This window comes from Hyperoodon ampullatus, assembly GCF_949752795.1.
Source record: "Hyperoodon ampullatus genome assembly, chromosome: 4".
NCBI classification, from domain to species: domain Eukaryota; kingdom Metazoa; phylum Chordata; class Mammalia; order Artiodactyla; family Ziphiidae; genus Hyperoodon; species Hyperoodon ampullatus.
In genome coordinates this window covers 175,799,793-175,821,206 of record NC_136917.1, presented here as the reverse complement: position 1 = coordinate 175,821,206, position 21,414 = coordinate 175,799,793, and the positions used below count along the sequence as shown (strand labels likewise).

At 61.5% G+C, this 21,414-nt stretch overlaps 1 protein-coding gene across 1 annotated transcript; it reads right to left on the bottom strand.

The window, feature by feature from the left end:
* Positions 1-167: 167 nt before the first annotated feature.
* Positions 168-20,201, bottom strand: TPPP (tubulin polymerization promoting protein; the record flags this gene model as incomplete). The annotated part of the gene is made up of 4 exons (XM_079702256.1): positions 20,130-20,201; positions 6,937-7,257; positions 500-653; positions 168-362 (listed from the first exon to the last, which is right to left on the bottom strand). The coding sequence occupies exons 2-4, from the start codon at positions 7,251-7,253 to the stop codon at positions 168-170; spliced, it is 666 nt and encodes a 221-aa protein (XP_079558382.1). The 5' UTR covers positions 7,254-7,257; positions 20,130-20,201.
* Between the last annotated feature and the right edge of the window lie 1,213 nt (positions 20,202-21,414).

The window sequence follows — 21,414 nt, the reverse complement described above, 5'->3', positions numbered from 1 at the left end:
TCGGGGCCAAAGCTGGGGTGGCGGGGGGTGCGGGCCCGGGCGGGAGGGAGGCGGGCCTGGAGCCTCCGCGGCCGCCCCGCCCCGGGTCCGAGTTCCGCCTGCAAGCACAGGAATGTAACGAAGTGTGAGGCGGCGGGGGACCGGGCGACAGGAGGAGGCCCCGCCGGCTACTTGCCCCCCTGCACCTTCTGGTCGTAGGTGCCGGCGTGCTTGTAGCCCGGCACGTAGCCCGACTCGTCCACCAGGTCCACGCGGCCCGCCCTGCCCTTGCCCCTGCCCGACGGGTCGAAGCGCTCCTTGTGGGAGCCCGTGAACTTGGTGGTGTCCGTGAGCCGCGACACGGTGGGCGAGGAGATGGCTTTCTGCAAGAGAGCGGGGAACGAGGTCAGGGAAGCCGCCAGGGCGGGTCCAGCCCAGGGGCCCAGGCCGTGGACGGGGGGCGCCGGCGCCCGGGAGCCACGCTTCTGCCTCCTGCCCGAGACCCGCGCGCCGAACTCACCGTCACCCCCGAGATGATGGGGGCCTTGCCCTCGATGAGCCTGTGCACCTCCCGGACGGCCTCTTCTCCGCTCTTGTCTTTGAATCTCTTCTTGGCCAGCTCCTCCAGTGCGTCCTTGAACTGCTCGAATGAGATGGTCCTGCAGGACTTGCCCCTGCAGGGGGAGGGGGCTCAGGGGGCGCCCACCGGGCCCAGGCACCCCCACGGGGAGGAGGCGCTGAGCAGTCACTGGGCTGGGACCCGCACCCCACCCAGGGCCTCGGTGACCTCGCGGGACCCCTCACCCCACCTCTTTCCCACAGCCCAGAGCGAGTCTTCCATTAAAACACAGAACGTGCCCTGCCCCGCCCTGCTCTGCGGCGTTACACCCAATAGTCGGCTGCCGTCGGCAATGGCAGCAAATACAAATCGTCCTGGAGCGAAGTTGACAGGAAGCACGTCCTTCACGAACGACTGGACACCAACACATCCTGGTCTGGTGCTACAGCGGGCGAGCGTGTCGCCTTCATCAGAGGGAAAGTCGGGGTGAAAAGCACGTCAGATCCCATGGCACAAGGCAGCTGCAGTCCTGGCTGGGGCCACCGGCCTGCGTGGGGTCACCAGGGGGTGGGGGGCACAGTCCCCACTCGGGGACAGGATTGGGGGCCGCCTCCCCATGGCCGGGGCCTGACCAGCACTGGGCGCGCTGGGGCACAGCCGGGACCCAGGAGCAGCTCCTCATCCGGAGGCATCCCACGGCCGCCCGGGACCTGGTAGGTCATTCTCGCAATTTCTTTCTCCTCCCTCCCTCCCTCCCTCTTTGGCTGCGTTGCTTCGCGTGGGCTTTCTCTAGTTGCGGTGGCGAGCAGGGACTACTCTTGGTTGAGGTGCGTGGGCTTCTCACTGCAGTGGCCTCCCCCATTGTGGAGCACGGGCTCCAGGCGCGCAGGCTCAGTAGTTGTGGCGCACAGGCTCAGCCGCTCCGCGGCATGTGGGATCCTCCCGGACCAGGGCTCGAACCCATGTCCCCTGCATCGGCAGGCGGATTCCCAACCACTGTGCCACCAGGGAAGTCCATTCTCGCAATTTCAAAATGGCTCTAGACTGGCTCTTGGTCTCTACGAATTTTAACTGAAAAGCACTTATGCCACCTTGGATCTTCCCCAGCGAATCCATCCGGTGAGGTTCTCAATGTTCTACAGTAAGAGGAGTGGGGGGAGGTGCCCCGGGGACCAACAGAAAGGCTGCCTGCAGAAGCCAAGGGCTCGAGACAGCGCAGCTAACGGCACCCAGGGGACCGGCTGGAGAGGGGAGGGCAGAGTGGGAGGGGGCTGCCCCCACGTCAGCACCGGCCGCAAAGCCACAGGCACGGCCGCAGAGCGGCCGCAGGACAGTCAGAAACAGGCCACATGTAAGGGTTTTTGACAAGGTTGCAAAAGCCAGTGAATGGAGGTGGAATCGTCCTTTTAGCGGCCGGAGGCTGCGCACAGAGGAGAGGGCCTGGCCTGTGCCCCACGCCGTCTACAAGTTTAACTCAACTGGACCACAGTCCTGCATTTATCACAGACCCCAAACCATCCAGCTTCTGGATAAGCATCCAAATGAAACTCTTCGTGACCTTGGCTTAGGCAAAGATTTTCTCAGGAATGACCCCCCAAAAACAGTCCATAAAAGAAAAACAATGAATTGGACTTGACCAAAAATTTTAAAACCATGCTCTTCAAGAGATACTGTTAAGAGAAGTAAAAGACAAGCCACAGATGGAGAAAATCTGATAAAGGACTTGTATCTGAAACACACAAAGAACTCTTATACCTCAACAACAAGAAAAAACCCAATGTAAAAAGTTGGGCAGGGTTTCCCTGGTGGCGCAGTGGTTGAGAGTCCGCCTGCCGATGCAGGGGACACGGGTTCGTGCCCCGGTCCAGGAAGATCCCACATGCCGCGGAGCGGCTGGGCCCGTAAGCCATGGTCGCTGGGCCTGCGCGTCCGGAGCCCGTGCTCCGCAACAGGAGAGGCCACAACAGTGAGAGGCCCGTGTACCGCAAGAAAGAAAAAAAAAAAAAAGTTGGGCAAATATTTGAACCGGACACTTTGTCAAAGATCTACAAGTGCAAACCAGCCCGTGAAGGACGCTCCACGTCACTGGGCACCAGGGAAATCAGGTTAAACCGGGATGTGGCCCTGCCACACACCCACTGGGAGAGCGGAAGTAAGTAAACCAGATAAAAGGACACCACGGTGTGGAAGGGTGCAGGCGGCAGCATCCCCCAGAAGGTGGGCTGGCAGCCCATGCACAGCCCCTGACCCCTCCTGGGTCTCACTCGCACGTAAACCTGTGTGTATCACTCTCCTATTCGTGGTTCTGTTCAGTCACCAGAACTCCAACAGCCCAGCGGTAAGCGATAAACATGCCTCAGGACGTCCCCTGCGCATGCCGGGACTCACAGGCACTTGACACGTGAGTCTGAGGACACGGGACGTGCTGACCGGCCACCCCGGGGTCGGGGAGACAGCGGAGGGAGGACACAGCCGCAGGGGCCACGGGGAGGACGACCAAGTCGTGCCGCCAGCGAGGCCACGTGGGCGGGTGGGGAGCGGAGCCCGAGAGGCCTGGACGGCTGTCGGGAGGGGCACCTGGACCGCAGGCCTCATCAGAGCCCCCGTGTCCGGCGGTGGGTTCCACCCCTCAAAGCCTGGCTGCGACACCACAGCGGCTCTGAGGTCCGTGGGCCGGGCTGGGGGGATCCCTTGGCCCAGCTGTCCCGGGCAGCGTGGTCCTGGCCTTGTTGGGGCGGGGAACCTGCCATCCCTGCTGGTCGCTGACCCACGACGGTCGTGGGGCCCCACTTGTTTGTCCTGGGTTGTCCAAGGCGCTCCTGTCTCTATTCACGGACGCCAGGCCTGCCTGCCAGCCTGGTGACCGGCCGCTGGGGCACCAGGCACCACCAGTGTGAGTCACTCGGGCTGGGGGCGGGGCATGGCCGACGGGGCCTCCGTCAGAGGCCGCATTCAGATCGAGTGGACGTGCGGGCCCAGGGCGCTGACCTGCCTGCTCCACCTGGCGGGGCCGGGTGTCCCCACGTGTCCCCACCGTGACCGCCAGACAGGGTCTCAGAGCCTGGTCTGGGCTGGCAGGGAGCTTTCCCCAGGGGGCCCCGCGGCCCCCGCTGGGAGCAGTCCCTGGGGAGTTCTCGAATGACACTGCCAGCCTCTTCCCTGGAGACACGTGATCACTTTACACGGCTCCGCACACACAGGGAGCCTGTTCTCCCGAGTGCACAGAACCGGAGAGGGTCCCCCCACCAAACCCCCTCCTCCCGGCTCAGCACTGGGGCCAACCAGTGCCCTGCTCAGAAGGCCGTTGTTCTGCTGGAAAGCTGGTCCAGCAGTAATGGGGTCACTGGTCACACACGAGGCCCCATGGGTTGTGCTTCCCAGGCCCCGTGTCCCCAGACCTCCAGGCCCAACGCAGGGCAGGCAGAGGGCTGAGCCCGGCCACTCCCGAAGGTCAGCAGGGACACTCGGTGGCCAGGGATCTGGGCGGGGCGGGGCAGCACAGCCCTCCGAGGACAGAGGTCTGTGTCTCCAGGGCCAGCGTCATGAAGGCCGCTGGACTTTGGCTAACATGTCCTAGGACGGAGCAAGGGGCCCCCTCTGGACCACAGATAACATGCCACTTGGGGGCTGGAGAAAGCCGACTCCCAGGCTCCCCTGAGCAGCAGAAGCTGGGACCTGGGTGACCCGTCCAGAGAGCAGGAAGTGGGGTCTGGAGGGGGAGGCTAAGGCACCAACGAGGGCCAGAGGAGGGAGCCCCCGGGATATTCCCATCAGACCCTGGGCCAGCGGGGCTGTGCGGGTGGCCACGGGAGCGCTGTCTGGAGGACCTGGATGCAGGGTGAGGATGCAGTGTGATGTGGCAGCTGCCCACACGTCTGGTACCAGGCCTTGGGAGCGGGCAGACACCAGCCCCCTGCTCCTGGGCCCCAGGGACCACGCTGCTGGCAACCTGGAAGGAGGCTGCTCACACCCAGGTCTGGCGGCCTCCAGGCCGGCCGCCTGAAGGGCACCTGTGACCCCGACAGTCAGCTGCCCCCCAAGCAGGGAAGAGCGTCCTAAGTTCCTCCCGACCTCGCGAGGGCCTAACGCAGGCTGGAGGCTCAGGGACGGGTTCTGGGGACAGATGCACCTGAGGTCGTTGAAACCACTTCTGGATGTTTGGGGAAGGTCATCAAAAGGCCTGTGTGCCCTGGCGTCCAACACCAATATCAGCGGTTTGAGGAGCCAGCATGGACGGACTTGCCCGATTCCTGCCCCCCCAAGCCTTGGCCCTCTGTAGACACGCCAGGCAGGCCCCAAGGAGGCCAGGGCAGAAGCTGCTGGATGCCCTGCACAGCCTCGGGTGGCCAGGAGAGGCCCCCGCGGAGGACACTGTGAGACCCCCAACGCCACAGCTGGAAGCACGTGCTGGGATCAGGGCCCCGAATGCCGCAGCCTCACCCGCCAGCCTGCAGGGAGGGGCAGGGCAGGGCAGGCCCGGGCGCCAGGCACCGATCAGGCGCTGGGCCCCGCTGGCGTGTCTGGGACTGCACAGCGCACCCGGCTCTGCCCTGCCCACCGCTCCCGCAGGCATCCCGCGTGGCCTGGGTCTCTGCACCGATGTGCCAAGCTCTGCGCTTCAGATGGTTCCCTCCGCAGCCCGTGCAGCAAGAATGGGCCGCGTCCCCCGCCCCGGCGTGCGTCCTCCTAACCTGCAGCCCAGACAGGGCTCCAGGGTCACGGGAAACGCCACCATTGGCCAGAAAGCCGGCGAGTGGGGGCCAGGAAGGGCCAGCAGAGCCGCCATCCGCCTCCCCGGCCTTCCCACCTGGGCACACAGGCAGGGGACCCTGCGGCCCACGGGCCCCCGGCGGGACTGCTGGGGTGACACTCGTGCTTATGGGAACGGGGTCCTGAGTTAATTCCTTCCGCCCTGGGGGGCGGGCACGGGGCCGGGGGAAGCCCTGGTCCTGGAGACAGCAGTCTTCAGTCAAGGCCTGGGGAAGAGCTGCAAGAACCTTGTTTAAAACTTAACACATAGTAACATCCAAACAAACAAGCGCTGCCATGACGACGGGCCTAAACAGAGGCTGCAGATACCGGGCTGGCGGCAGGGCTGCAGAGTCATGGCAACCGCCCCAAACAGAAACAGCCATCGGCAGTCAGCGACCCGTGTGGTTCCGCGCCCACGGCTCCCGCGAGCTGAGGCGCTTCTGCCACGGCTGCCACCTGGAGCGGCCGCGGTCCCACGACCCGCACGCCGGGACGCGCATGTCCCCACCGCGCCCCACACTCCTCAGACCTGGTCCCCCAGGTGTGGCTCCCAGCCTGTCCTGCAGGACCCCACGACCCGACTCAGGGCATCACCACCCCAGGACCCCCCAGGGAGCACTGTCTCCCTCTCCGTTCCCAAGGGCAAGGTCCCCCGCTGCACAGCTGGGAGGTCTGGGGGACCCTCCCCCAGAACAGGCTCTCCCAAGTGGGACACAGGTCACAGGGACCCCACAGGGAGTTCAGGTCCAGGAGGGCAGAGGGGGAGTAGCCACAGACTGGTCTTGACTGTCTTGACCACGACCCCTCGCCGGACCGGGGCTGCAGCCGCCCACTTCCCACGACGAGCCGAGGCAGAGACCCTGGGGCCCAGAGCAGCCGGGCTCTGAGGTGGGGCCCCCGCAGTGCCTGGGCACCAGGGGCCAAGCCTCCTCCCTGAGTGTCTGAGCAGTGTCCTGCCCTCCAGAGTGGGACGGGGACCAGATGGGGCTCCCTTTCCCGGGGGGCACAAGGGCCCGTGTGCCTCCACTGCCCGTGCCTCCTGCACACGGGGTCTCCAAGGCCTGTCCAGGGCATCTGTCCTCCGGGTGAGCCGTGACCAGCAGAGTGGAGACCTGAGTTCTACACGTGTGGGCATGCACTTGCGCGTGTGTGCGTGTCTGTGTGATGCCTCGGGGGTGCTGTTGCTGTCCTCAAGGTGTGGTCCCGGGGTGTGAAGGGCGGGAGAAGAGGGAGGGGGCGTATCGACGCCGGGACCACACGCCCGAGCCCGTGTGCACACGCGTGCAGACACACACACGGACAAGCACACGGTGCCCACCGTTCGTCATCCCCGCTCTTCTTCACACGCGAACGTCCCCCAGAGCTGAGGGGAGCGGCGCCACAGACGCCCACCTCCCGGACTCGTGCCCCCTGCCCCCAGCAGCCCCCCACGGGCCGGGCTCTGCCACTTGAGACCCCTCAGGCTGCGGCAGGCGGCTGCGGCAGCGTCCCTGACCTGGGCTCCCGGCCCCACTGGGGCCTGTTCTGGTTCAAACTCCCGGGCATCTTCTTCCGGGCAGGGAGAGCGTCCCGAGGCGTCGCCTCCTGGCCGCCCGAGAGAACGCAGAGCCCCGCTCCCACCCCCCTGGTCCCAGGCGCACACGTACTTGATCTTGCTGAAGACGATGTCCACATCGGTGACGGTCACGTTCCTGCCGTCGATCACCTGGCAGTCCCTGCACAGCTTGGACCAGTTCTTGCCATGCATCTCCTTCCCGGTGGCCCTGGTGTCCCCGTGCACCGCAAACCTCCGGAAGGCCTCCTCCAGGGCGCTGAGCTCCGGGCCCACGGCGGCCGCGCCCTCGCTGGCGCCCTCCGACTCCAGTGACAGCCTCTTGGCTGTCCTGTCCTTCGCGGGGTCCCCTGGGGACTTGGGGGGCGTCTTGTTGGCGGGCTTGGGGGGCTTGGGCCTGCTGTCAGCCATGCTACTGGGAGGAAGCAACAAGAGGTCACCTGCTTTTGCGGGCAGCTGCCCAAGGCCCCTGCTGCCCGCGGACAGGGGCTGTGGCCCACCAGCAACTGTGCGACCCCGGGACAAAGTGTCCATCTGCTGCAGAACACGGCGAGGCCCCTCCAGCCCTGGCGCCCTGGCCGCCAAGTCCCCGACAGTCAAAGCCTCCAGCACGGTGGGGCATGAGCCAGCCTCCTGGGGGACTCAGGACCCTCCTGCTCTGGGGGCTCCCTGAGTGACACCTTCCCGGGCATCAGTGGGGTGACACCATCCTCGGGGAAGGGATCCAGAACCGGTCACGCTGCCGCGCCCACCTCAGGGCCCAGTCTGCTGACTAGGGTCCAGCGGGCCGAACAGACTGCTAGTAGGAGAGGGAAGCCCCAGGCGAGAGCAGGGGTCTGTGAAGACTCCGAGGGCCGAGCGGGGCTGCGGCCCGCGCCCAGGGTAGGGGGGGCTCACGTTGGGGGGTGGCTGATGGCGTCAGGAGCCCAGTGAATGCCCAAAGCTGGGCCCGGGTCCCCACGGGGCTGAGAAGACACCTCCACCTCCAGCAGCTCTGGGGAGCCGGGAGCTGAGCACCGATGCCCACCCCCAGAGTCACGGCTAGTGGTCAGCGGGGGGCAGTAGGCAACCCGGCATTGTGGGGGTCCCGAGCAGGGCCCTGCTGAACTCAGGACCTACAAGTTCCCCAAACAGAAAAGGCAGTGCAGCTCAAGAAGGCACAGTGGCTGGTGAGGATGGTCCAGGACACCAGGGGCTCAGGGCAGGGTGGACATGACTGGGGATGTGGTGATGAGCCCCAGGACCCAGCTCTCCGTCCTGGGCTCCACGTTTGTAGCTTAATAAAGTAACTTGAAAATTACTTTAACAAAACTAACAGGGGTGAGACCCTACATGCAGATGGGAAGCTCTCCAAGGTGACTTCCTGCTGTGGGGAGAAGCAGGACGGTGCGGGGAGCAGAAACGACACAGCCGGTGTTGGAGCCATTGAGGACGACCGGCATCCACGTGGGGGCTGCGCCCCGTGGCCAGGCGTCGCTGTGGCCGGCCGTGGACGTGGCAAACAGGAGGCCCGGCTCCCTCCGCGTGAGGCTTGTCAGCCGCTGGTCCACGGGGTGGGGCCCGGGCCAGGGGTAGGAGGAACAGGGGTGTGGGCAGGTGAGGTGGAGAGAACACTGTGTGAGTGTCCCCTGGCCGGGCCCTGCTGAGGCACGGCCGACCCCACGGGCTCCGGAGTTGGGAGCTGATGAGGGTTCACGGTGGGTGTGGGGATGGACGGCATGACCGGATTTGCATTTTCAAATGAGGGTGTGGAGAGGGCAGGGCAGCTGCCAGGTGGACTCACAGACCAGAGTGGAAGGAGATGCAGGACGAGCGGACCTGGGGAAGCCAGCCCCAGAGTGTCCACCAGGCTCCAGGGACCACCCACCACGGGGGCCCAGCTGTCTTCAGACACCACGTGACCCCCTGGCCCACCAGCCCCTCACAGGCTGTCCGCGCCCCAAAAAGGTGCCACAAGGCCTGTGTCTCCAGAATGATTCTCCCGGGCAACGCCCTTAAGACGTGACTATCTGAAGCAAAACCTGTAGAAAAGGTGACCCAGGATAGACCCTTATCTGCCACAGTCACAGCTTCTGCGTGACATCAGCACACAGTGCCCCCAGCCAGGAGGGCTGGGAATCCATGTTAGCAATGTGCCTGCAACAGGACCAGGTGTGCCTGTGAGATGGGCCAGGTGTGCCTGTGAGCTGAGCCAGGTGTGCCTGTGAGCTGGGCCAGGTGTGCCTGTGAGCAGGGCCAGGTGTGCCTGTGAGCTGAGCCAGCTGTGCATGTGAGCTGAGCCAGGTGTGCATGTGAGCTGGGCCAGGTGTGCCTGTGAGCTGGGCCAGGTGTGCCTGTGAGCTGTGCCAGGTGTGCCTGTGGGCTGGGCCAGGTGTGTCTTTGAGATGGGCCACGTGTGCCTGTGAGATGGGCCAGGTGTGTCTGTGAGCTGAGCCAGATGTGCATGTGAGCAGGGCCAGGTGTGCATGTGAGCTGAGCCACGTGTAAATGTGAACTGGGCCAGGTGTGCCTGTGAGATGGGCCAGCTGTGCATGTGAGCTGAGCCAGGTGTGCCTGTGAGCTGGGCCAGGTGTGCATGTGAGCTGGGCCAGGTGTGCCTGTGAGCTGAGCCAGGTGTGCATGTGAGCTGAGCCAGGTGTGCCTGTGAGCTGTGCCAGGTGTGCCTGTGGGCTGGGCCAGGTGTGCATGTGAGATGGGCCAGGTGTGTCTGTGAGCTGAGCCAGGTGTGCATGTGAGCTGAGCCAGGTGTGCATGTGAGCTGAGCCACGTGTAAATGTGAGCTGAGCCACGTGTAAATGTGAGCTGGGCCAGGTGTGCCTGTGAGCTGAGCCACGTGTAAATGTGAGCTGAGCCATGTGTAAATGTGAGCTGGGCCAGGTGTGCCTGTGAGCTGAGCCACGTGTAAATGTGAGCTGGGCCAGGTGTGCACGTGAGCTGAGCCACGTGTAAATGTGAGCTGGGCCAGGTGTGCATGTGAGCTGAGCCACGTGTAAATGTGAGCTGGACCAGGTGTGCCTGTGAGCTGAGCCACGTGTAAATGTGAGCTGGGCCACGTGTGCATGTGAGCTGAGCCACGTGTAAATGTGAGCTGGGCCACGTGTACATGTGAGCCGGGCCACGTGTAAATGTGAGCCGGGCCATGTGTACATGTGAGCCGGGCCACGTGTAAATGTGAGCCGGGCCACGTGTACATGTGAGCCGGGCCAGGTGTACATGTGAGCCGGGCCACGTGTAAATGTGAGCTGGGCCACGTGTACATGTGAGCTGGGCCACGTGTAAATGTGAGCTGGGCCACGTGTAAATGTGAGCTGGGCCACGTGTTGTTTTAAAGGCAACAGCAGCTTTGCCTCTCCTGGCTCCCCCTCCTCGAGCAGAACACAGGTGTGCACTGAGCCCACAGGTGGAGTGTGTGCTCCTGCTCCAGCAGGTGTGAACGCACCTCCACCCCCGGACCCCCCAGACCAACTCTCAGCCCCTCGTTCCCAATGCCCCTCCTCACACTGCCCATATGTACACCCTACCTGCAGGCACTTCCTGCATCGGACCAGGCCGCAGGCATCTTGCCCCTTGGGATCCAGGTGCCTTCCAGCCCCTGGGGCCCATTCCACCTCCCTGGTCCTCTGGGCCCGAAGCCCCAGGCGGGTGTTGAGTGCACCAGGATGGCCAAGGCTCACTGGAGGGCGGCCTGGGAAAGCTGCCGGCCCTGGGGTGGGGGGTCGGCGGGGGCGTGCTTCTGGGGGCAGGATGCGGGCCAGGGGATGCGCATGTCTGGGGGCTGGGACCCGCACAGGGGACTCCCCGCCTCCCAGGCCCTGCGGGGGCGCTGCTCAGGCCTCAGGCCCCGTCCCGCCGGCCTCCTTGACGCCAAACCTCCCGGAACTCGGAACCCGGCTCCACCTCACGCTGAGCGAGCTGGGCCGGCGGCACGGGGGAAACGCGGGTCACGGCGCCCGGACCCCACCACGGGCTCTGCCGGGTCACCGGGCATCGCACCCCAAGTCCGGAACCTCCCCGCAACACAGCAGCCCCACTGGCAAGCCCCCTACTTGAAGGGTCGGAGAGCCGGGGGATCCAGAGGCCTCAGCGCTCTGTGGCCGCCGGGGTGCCCTGGGGGTGTCGCTGACGACGCGCTAGAGCTCGACTGGGGTTCTTGTCCCCGACCTCGTCCTAGAGGCTGCTCGGGACCGGGAGACCGGCCCGCAGGTGGGAAAGGGCTCCCGGGACAGCGGACGCCAGAAGGAACCTTCTGGAGCCACGAGCCGCGGTGGGAGCCCTGGGCTCTCGAGCTCCTGGTCCTCGGCCCCGTCGGCCCACCCCACGTGCCACCCTCCTGCGTTCTCAGGGGCGGCGTGGTGCCAGCGCCCTCCAGATGTCTACAGCAAGCCGGGCCCAGGGGCGGCACCCTCCACCAGGGCCGAGAGCCCAAGTCCCTGGGCCGTGGCTGCGCCCGCTGATGTGCCCCCGAGGCCCGGGGTCCAGCTGAGACCCTGCTTCTGCGCAAGAACCGCACGGGCCCTGGAAATGCCAGGTTCCCGAGCATCTGACAAACTAGCCCTCCTTGGACCTCGACGGAGCTCCTGACGCCCACCGGGCTGACAGTCTGCTGAGCGCACCTGACCTCGGCCGTGCAGGGGCCTGGGCACAGAACGCCCCTCGCCGGATGCCGCTGGACGCGCAGAGGCAACCCAGAGGCTCTGTGCCAAGTGCGGGAAGGAGAGGAGGAGAGAGTGCAGGGGAAGCAGGCGCCTCCCAGGGCAGCCCAGCCCCTTTGGACGGCTCAGCCCACCGGGCCCGGTCCCAGGACTGATGCGCACGGAGGGGGCGAGGGAATAACAGCAGCAGCCCCCAAATAAGTCCCAAGTTGCTCCGGGGCCGCACAGGAGGCCAGGGCGCCTGGTCGGCTAGTCCCGGGGAGAACCTCCTTGACCCCTGCCGGGTGGGCGCGCTGTACCCGCGCAGCCAAGATGAGGTGGGCGGGTGAGGGTTAGGACAGAAAATGCAAAAGACCAAGCGGCCAGAGGCCGGGGGATGGATGCCGTCGCCTCCCCCTCCTCCCCTCCGTCCACCAGGGCTCAGGCCCCCAGGGTCGGGGTCCAGCTTCGCCCTCGGTGCAGCCCTGGAAGAGGCACAGCCTCCGAGGGAACAGCCCGAGGGGAACAGAGGCGTCGGGGCTGCACACCGTCTGGGCCGCCGGCCCACAGCTCCGGCTCTTTCTTTCAGAGTCCACTGGAACACGACACAGCCCTTTGGCAACTGTCCACATTTTAGTCATAATACGGCCACCACAGCTCGGCTGCCCGACACTCGATGTGAATGACCACTCGTCCCAGGCAGCGGGGCCTCCCAGGCGGGCACAAAGCGGCCTCTGAGTGCCTGCCCCGCAGAGCAGACGGTCCCGGAGCCTCAGGCGTGGACGCAGCCCTGCCGGCTCGGCGCTGCCTTCCACGGTCCCTGCAGGGGCCCCGACAGGATGGGGCGAGTGGCCGCACCATCCAAGCAGGATGCCACTCAGGTCCCGGGTCACATGCTTCAGGCCGTAGGCCCGGAAAAGCCCGTGGGGTTGGGACCTCCTGCACTGAGGCTAGGCCATCCCTCGGGGCAGCCTGGGAACCACAGTCACAGCCACACTGTCCCCTGCGCCCAAGTCAAACGCGGTTTCTCTGGGACGAGAGGGAAGAAGGTGGGTGGCTGAGCGGGCGCCTTCCTGGGGGCCGTGGCCATCTTGCGGGAGCCGCACCCGCGGGCCTGGGGGCTCCTGCTGGCCGGGCTGGCGGGGGAGGGGGCGGGGGAGCGGGGAGGAAGGGGCCAGGACAGGTTTGCCACCCCTGCCCCTCAGAAGAACTGATGCGGACAGCAGGAGCTTCTCTGGGTCACCATGAAGCTGGGGCTCTTCGGGGACTCACTCCGTTGGGACCCCTTGGCCTCCCAGGAACCATGTCCTGGGCCTCAGTCCCCCGGTCCCAGAGCCGGTCTCTACTGTTTGTCAGCATGTTTCTTACAAAATCCAAGAACACGGCACCTGCAGCCAACCTGCGGTCGGGCGGACCCTGTGCAGGGCACGTGTAGTGGGTGAATGGTGTTCCCGAGCCAGGTGTGTCCACGTCCTCGCAAGGTGGAGGAGCCTCGTTTGGAAGAAGGGTCTCTGCAGACGTCATCAAGCTAAGGATCTAGAGATGGGTCCACTCTGGACCAGGGTGGCCCTAAGTCCATTGACAGGTGTCCTTACAAGGGACGGAAGAGGAGACACACAGACAGAGAAGCCACGTGAAGACGGAGGCCAAGACGGGAGGGACGTCGCCCCAAGCCCAGGGATGCCCGGAGCCCAGGGAGCTGGAAGAGGCAGGAGGGACCCTCCCTGGTGCCTCTGGAGGGAGCACGTCCCTGCGACACCTCAATCTCAGACTGGGAGTCTGGCCTCAGAACTGGGAGAGGACATATTTCTGTAGTTTTCAGTCAAAAGTCTGTGGTCCTTTGTCACAGCGGCCCCAGGACCCGGACACAGCAGGGACACCAGAAGGGGGTCCCTGTCCCGGAGAAAAGCGCCTGCAAAGGTCCAGAGGAGTGAAGGCTGGGCGGCGGCACAGAACCCAGGGGCGATAGCGGGCAGAGTCCCCTCCCCGCAGACGGGGTCCGGCCTCGAGTTGGCGTGCACGTGAGACCCTCAACAGGAAGTCTGTTAGCTCCAGGAATGTGGAGCTGCCCGCGGATGGCCTGGCCTCTCCCCGACGGCAGGCGCCCTGCGGTCACCACGTGCCCGCATGGCAGGTCCTGGGGCCAGGCCTCTCAGGCCGCCCGAGACCCCACGGAGCCCACAGCGTGGGGGGCAGGCCGGGGCCCGGGGAAGCCAACCGCAGGGCCAGGAAGAGCAGAGGGGCCTGCGGGGAAGGGCCGCTGCCTGGGTCTGACGGCTGGCAGGTGGGGAGCAGTGTCGCCTGCAGGCCGCAAAGCCTCTCCTGGCCCCAAGCAGCCGAAGAGGAGATCAGCCGGCGCAGGTGTGAAGCGTAAAGCCGGAGGCAGCCCGAGGGTCTCCGCAGTGGTCTGCAGCCCAGCCCTCACTCCCCACCCGCCCCCCGCCAGACAGCTGGGAGGCTTCCCACCAACCACGGGGACTGAAAAGCCCCAGGCCCCCCACCCGGGAGGGCGGGGCACCCTGAACAGACCAGCCCTGCCCTGGGGGTGGGCGGACGGGCGCCCGGGAGTCAGGGGCGGTCAGGCCGGCTCCCCTCTGCCCCCAGCGTGGACGCGGGGATCTGGAGCGCTGGCGCCCCAAACAGCGGCAGGACACACACAAGCACTCCTGAGGAGGAGACGACCATTGGAGACGGAAAAACACAATATCCACATATGATGATAAAAAAAATAACCAGGCCCAAGAGGGGGAACAAGTGCCAAGAACTTGCAGAAACAACAGGAAGCAGAAACGACGAGAGGCTCCAGTTACTGGAGCTGGAGCAGACATTGAGTTTAAAGTAACTACGTGCACCGTGTGCAGAGAAGAAATGGGCAGTGCGCGCCGTGTGCAAAGAAGAAAAAGAACAAGGTGAGGAATTCCAGCAAAGAATGGGAGCTGTAAGAACGCAGGTAGCAGATCTGAAAAAAGAACACCTTAGAAATTCTAACCCTAAAACGCACAATAACTAAAATTCAGAACTCAGTGGATGGGATTCACAGCAGAGCAGGTTAAAGAACTCGTGGATCAGAAATACCCAAAAGAAAACAGCTAGACATGGTGGAAACGTGTGTGTGTGCACACATGTACATACACATGTGCATGTGTATGGTGTACACACATAGGAAAATCGTATGTGGGTACACCATCATATGTGAGGTAAGCTGCCATCCAGGAAGTTAGGAAAAAAACCTCAGCAAATTAAGGACAAAGGTGTTAGAAACAATGAAGATAAAAGTAAAAATTAATAAATTAGAAAACAAATCTATAATACAGAGGACCAACGACATCAAAACTTAATGCCTTGAAAACACTGATAAAATTGATAAATACTGGGGACGCTAATCAAGTAAAAAAAAGAGAAGGTCAAAATATCCCATATCAGATGGAAAATGAGGACATCCCTACAAGCTCGACAGATATTAAGGGATTAAAATATAATAAGAGAATATTATAAACAATTTTGGACCAACATGTTTGATAATTTAAATGAAACAGACAAATTCCTAAAAACAAAACAAAAGCCATTTTACCAAACAGTAACAAGAAGAAATATATTCTTATCATTGCTCTTGTATTTATTATTAATTCTTATAATTATTGAGGATTTGAATTCTTATTTAAAATCTTCTCACAAAGAAAACCCCAGGCCTGGATGACTTTACCAGCAGATTCTTCCTTATACTGAAAGAAGAAATAATGTCAGTCTTACACAAATTCTTCCAGAGAAGAGTAAAAGATGAAACACCCCACCCGACTCATTCTGGCTAAAATAATCCTGCTACCAAAACCTGATAAGGGCGTTACAAGAAAAGAAAAATGGATGCCAATCTCACTTACAAACACAGATACAAAAACCCTAAACAAAATATTAACAAACTGAATCCAGTAATAGATAAAAAGGATCAATACCTTACAATCAAGCTTGGTTTATGCCAGGAGTGCAAGGTTCATTTAACATTAACTTAATATAATTCACCACATAACACAACACAGAACCAAAATCATATTATCATCTTAATAAATGCAGCCAAAGCACTTGATGGATTTCAGCATTTATTCACCGTAAAAATTCTTAGCAAATTAGAAAAGGAAATAAATTCCTTAATTTGATAATGGGTACCTACAAAAAGCTACAAAATCATCACACTTTGAATATTGAAAATTTTTCCTTTCAAACTGGAGTAAGAGAAAGACGCTTGCCTATCACCACTTCTACTCACTGTGTCAGTGTGGTAAGATACGGAAAGGAAATAAATATATAAACGTAGAAAGGAAGAAATAAAACTGGCATTATTTGCAGTTTCTATGACTGTGTACACACAAAATCCAAAGGGATCCCAGGAAAACTATTAGAATCAACGTGAGTTTAGCAAGGTTTCTGGATACATGGTCAACATACAAAAATCTATTTCCATGTAGCAGCAAAACCAGACAATAAAAGGTATTTAGAAATATACCATTTAAAAAAAAGTGAGGAAATATGAATTACCTAGGAATACATTTAACAAAAGATGTGTAAGACCGTCGACACAGAGACTATGAAGCATTATTGAAAGAACAGTGATATTATGAACATGGGTTAAGTCTGAAATACAAAGAGGTCAATTGTCCCTAAATTCATCCACAGTTTTAATTTAATCTAAATAAAAATTCTAACACTTTTTATGTCTGCGTAGTGAGACAAGCTGACTGTAAAATAGACACAAAAAGGCAAAAAACCATGAATTAACCAGCGATCTTGAAGGAAGAACAGGTGGAGGGTTTGCCCAGCGGTTTCGAGACTTGATGGAAAGTTCTGGAAATGAAGCCAGTGTGGTGCGTGGTCTTGGTACAAGGACAGAAAATAAACCACTGGGCAGAAGAGAGCCTCCAATCCACCCGCACAGGTGCAGAGACAGTGTGGACAACAAAGGAAAAGCGGGGAAGAAAACTTTTTCAACAAAAGGAGGTGGGCTGACTGAACAGACACATGGAGAAAAATGGAAATTAATTCAGGTACAGATTGAAGCAGGAAAGGCAAAATCATTAAGCCTCAGGAAGGGGATGTTTGAGAGTATCTGATGTCCTGGGTGGGAAAGACTCTACACAGGACACAAAAACCACTAACCCTAAAGGAAAAGATTCTTAAATGGCACCAGATTAAAACTCAGAACTTCCATTCATCAGAAGATATCACTAAGGATTGAAAAGACAGCTGTGGGCAGAGAAGGTGTCTCTTACATGCAACACACACTGCTGTCTCCATAATCTAGAAAGAACCCTGTGGATCAACCAGAAAAAGACAGCTCTAGAGAAACGGGCAAGGGACTCAAGGAGGCCCAGCACATCCAGACACCCAGTCACTGGCGGGGACGCCTGGCTTCGTTACCTTAGCCTGAAACGCAGGCTCTGGCACGCACCCTCCAGAAGGCCACCCGCCAAGAGGCCACTGCGCCCTGCCCACTGCCGGCGGCTGTGGAGCGCGGCCGTCAAGGGGCTTCAACTCCGGGGAGCCGCCGGTACCATCGGCTAAGACGGGGCGCCGAGGGCCCAGCAGAAACATTCGCACGTGTTCTCCGAGGAACACGCAGGGGGGCTCCAGGCAGCCACGCCAGAGAATGGAAATAACCCCAAGGCCCGTGGCCCACACAAGGGATCAGCGGACGGTGAGGGGCTCACGGAACGCAGCAAGCACCGGCTCCACGCGGTACTGCCCGAAACGCGCCAGCATCGCAGAGCACGTGCTCTGAGGCAGGAAGGTTAAACACTAAACCGGAGGGGGTGGGGGGAAACAGGCTCAGGTAGCAAAACCACAGCAAAAGCAGAGCCCCTCCCCAGGAAGGGGCTGGGGGGGCAGCCACAACCCCTGGCAGGAGGAAGAAGGGGCGGCCCCGGGACCTCTCTCTGGAGGCCTGGGGGCGGAGCAGCCAGCAGGGCCAGGGCGGGGCAGACGAGGCCCAGATGAGCTGCGGGAACCGCCTTCCCAGGAAGGCAGCTTGGTGCTGGCGGCTCCTCCCAGGCTCCGAGGCCCATGGCCCCCCGCACCCAGAGGCAGTGGGAGTGTGAGGCCTGAACGAGGCCCCCGGAGGATGCTGGCTTTTGTGACATTCCCGCTGGAGCGAGAGCTTCCCGGGGCTGACCTGGCCGGGCTCACCTGGCACCTGATGTCTGTTGAACAAATGGGTGCAACAGGGTTACAGGATGAGACCTTGGGAATGTGGCCCAAAGAGGGGAGATTGTGCTGGGACAACTGGACATGGGACATGCTGGGGACACAGGGGGACACACGGGGACACTGTTCTGTGGGACACAAGGCGATGGGCAGGAAAGGGCTCCAGGTGTTCTTAACTTTTAGGCTTGAAAAAAGGTAAGGGCCAGTCCTTCCTTTTCACAAATCTAATTAAGAAAAGGAAAAGTGGCCATGAATGTGCTCTCCCGAGGGTAAGCTCACACCCCCCCCCAGCTAATGGGGGGTCGCAGAAGACACTTGGGTTTGGTACCAAAGTCAGAACACCATCATTTCCTCACACCCTGTGAAAGACTTGTTACATTTCTTCACCAAGGAAGGTCCTACATTTGGACATTTAGACATTAAATTACAATTGAGCTTCACTGCACGTCACTGCACATCCCGTACAGTTAAAGGGGAAATCTGCAAGCTCAAAACAGTCTTGCTTCCCTGTCAGCAAACGAGATTTGGAGACAGCATGCCACGTCACGTCCCTGTGGGGAGCGGCCCTTCCCCCATATGCCCTTCTTGGGGGCTGCAGATCACAGAACCCGCACCCTCCCCTGTCACCCCAGCAGGGCCCATCAAAGCCATTTCCAGGAACTGCCATGTGGATGCCGCTGAGGACGTTCCCCCTCTGAAGAGGCTCTGCTGAGCTGGGACTCGTGGCGGGGATGCTGTGGACTGGGGGTGCCAAGCTTGGGGGTTCCATGGGTTGTGACACCATGGTTACCTCCCCACCCCAAGAGGGGGCTGGTCTCCCCAGGAGGGGGTGAAGAGCGGGGCGCCGGAGACCACGTCTGAGCCCCAGATGCCGCTGGGCACCCCCCAGGCAGCTCCCCACCTTCCTTCCCAGGAAACACCTGCTGCTCAAGCAGCAGGAGTTGGGCGTGTGTCGATTCTCCTGCCTAATCCCAGCATCCGCCTGGTCCAGGGTTTGGGGCTCAGGTGGCCTCTGCACAGTGCCCGGCACCCTCGGTCTGGGGTGGTTTCCAGATGGTGCCAGGCTGGGCCCAGGGCACAGACCTCCCGACCCAGGGAGGCCCTGATACTTCAAGGTGCAGTGGGGGCTGTGCCTCGTGGCCCCAGTGGCCCTGGATGGCGGCTCCTGTACGTGCTCCTCTGGCCTCACAGCAACATCACCAGCTATAAATAGCCCTGGCGCTAAGCCAGCAAGCCTCTCCCTGAGGAAGCTTCTAATTCTCAGCCTCTTCTGCAGGGAGCGGCTCCACTGCCCACCAGGGAGGGAAGCCACGAGGACGCAGCCCCAGAGGACAGTTTGGCTGCTCAAAGATTTCTCTTAATCCTCAATCAGTGACGAGTGATTTTAATTTTCTTCACGAAACTCTCCTGTGATTTGCACATTTCCCACAATGAGCATCTATAACCTTGTATACAGTTAAAACAGCTTATTTATTGCAACTTCAAAGGGTTCACGAAGATCAGCCAAACAACACCGAGGAGATAAGAATTCGGCCAACACAGCTTCCACTAATCTCCATCACTTCGTCATTCCAAAAAGATGGAGAAGAATTTTTTAATGTAGTACATAAATTAGGGTACCTTTCTGAGTCACAGATCCTTCTGGAAATCACGAAGGCCCTTTCCCCAGGAAAACACACATACCCTTGTGTGGCACGCATTCTGCAGATGCCCCCAGGCAATTCACCAGCACCCCCTTCCCCCATCACTCATCACTGAGCCCTGGGATTCCAACCGCGAGGTGGGAACAGGGGCTGGTACCAGAGGAGGGGTCATGGAGTCCAGTTTAAGGCACTCGCAAGGCGCCTGTCCCATGGCCCCCGCCCCTCCCCCCACTTCCTGCCGGCTCCAAGCTCTCCCTCCCCAGGCCCATTGCTCCATCCCCGGATGTGGTCCTAGGGCACTTGGAGTTCAGGTCAGGGTTTACTGATCACCTCCTAGGCGGCAGGGGCTGGCCCAGGCCCTGGGGAGCACCCCCCCAGCGCACCCTCCCTGAGAGATTGGCCACGGGGAGTCCTGGGAGGTGGTGGCGGGGGGGCCGTGGGAGCTAGGTCTTTTATCGTTTATAAACGTCAGATGAATTAGCCAGTAAACACACAGACGGATGACAGCATAGCCAGCTTAGCCTAAAAGGTGTCCCATCATCAGAGCACAAAGCGCCTATCAAAACAGCAGTCACAGGGAGGGTTTTCTTCCCACCTCATTTCAAGGCTCCATTTACATAACTGAAACCGCAGAATAAAGGGTTTCTCTGGATCCTCCTTCAAGGGCGGGGCACTGGTCCCCAGGGGCGTGTAGAAAAAATACACTGGCAGCCAACCTCTTTATCTTGATTGCCGGGTTATGTGCCCACATGCGATAAGAAAACAGAACACCCCTCCGGGGATGCTTCTGGATTTGCAAAGTGTAGGCCTGACCCTCTCACCTGCACCGATATGGCGACGTTAATGCCGGACCGAGAGGGGCGGCCGAGTTCTCGCCAAAGGATCACGTACATTCTCGGCCCCTGGACACAAACGGCCCTGTCTGTGGCCCTGGGGCTCCTTAAATTCGTGCTGTATGACAGTGGCTTCATTTCAAACCCTCTAAGCCCTAATGTCCCGCCGTCTCGCTGGCAGCCGCCACCCCAGGCCTGGGCATGTGAACGGTGTTTATGTAGCAGGACACGGAGAGGGAAGGGGCTGCGAGGGGCGTCCTCTATCGCGTTACGCACCGACGCGAAGAAAGGCCGAAGAGCCTCATTTAGGGCCCAATTATAAACCTGTCCTTTGCACCGCCGGTCGCTCCAGCCCGCGCCCCCGCGTCCCCAAACCCGCGCCCGGACGCAGCCACGGGGGCCCGAGCGCCGCGCGGATAGCCGGCAGCTCCGGGGCGCGGGGCGCACGGACGCACTGGGCCTCGGGGAAGGGGCGCGGGCGGGCGCCGGGAATGGGTGGCGCGCCCCGGCCCGCAGGCGCAGGTGGCCCTGAGCGCCGCGCCCCGGGACGGAGCCCCGCTGCCCCTTACCTCGGAGATGCGGCGACTGCAGCGGCGGCGCCTCCGCGACTCGCGCGCGAGCGACCCGGTACCCGGCCTGCGCTCGCGCCGCAGCTCCCAGCCCGCCGGCTCCGCCCCCGGCCTCAGGCCCGCCCCCAGACCCGCCGGCGCGCCCCCTGGCCCCCAGTTTCCGCGCCCGGTCCGCCCCACGCTCTGCCCTCCCCGCGCTCCTATTGGAGGACCCGTCCCAGGACCCGCCCCCCAGCCCCCACTGGCCCCCTCTCGGACCCGCCCCCCAGGCCCTCCCCGCACTCTCTTGGCGGCTCCGCCCCGCCCCCTCCCTCCCGGGCTGCCAGGCGCACTGAGGCCGGCCGAGCGCGGACCCTGCCTTACAAGGCGGGTCGGCGCTGGCCCCAGGGCCACACGGCTCCGCGGGGCGGGGTGTCGCCCGTGCGGTCCCACCTGGCCCTCCGGGACCCCGGACGCGGGTCGACGGATGAGCGCGAGGACGGGCCTCCCGGCTGGGTCGGCTGGACGCTGGCCTCTCTGCGGAGACGCTCGGGCCAACGCTGGGGTCCGGGGTGACCGGGCTCGGGCCCCAAGGAGGGGAGCAGGGTGGGGCGGGGAGTGGGGCCGCCCCGCGAGAGTTTGGGGGACAGTGGGAGGGTGAGGCGAGCGCCTGGCTGGGGTGGGCCAGAGGCGGGGAGGCGGCTCCGTGCCGGGCCCTGGGCGCG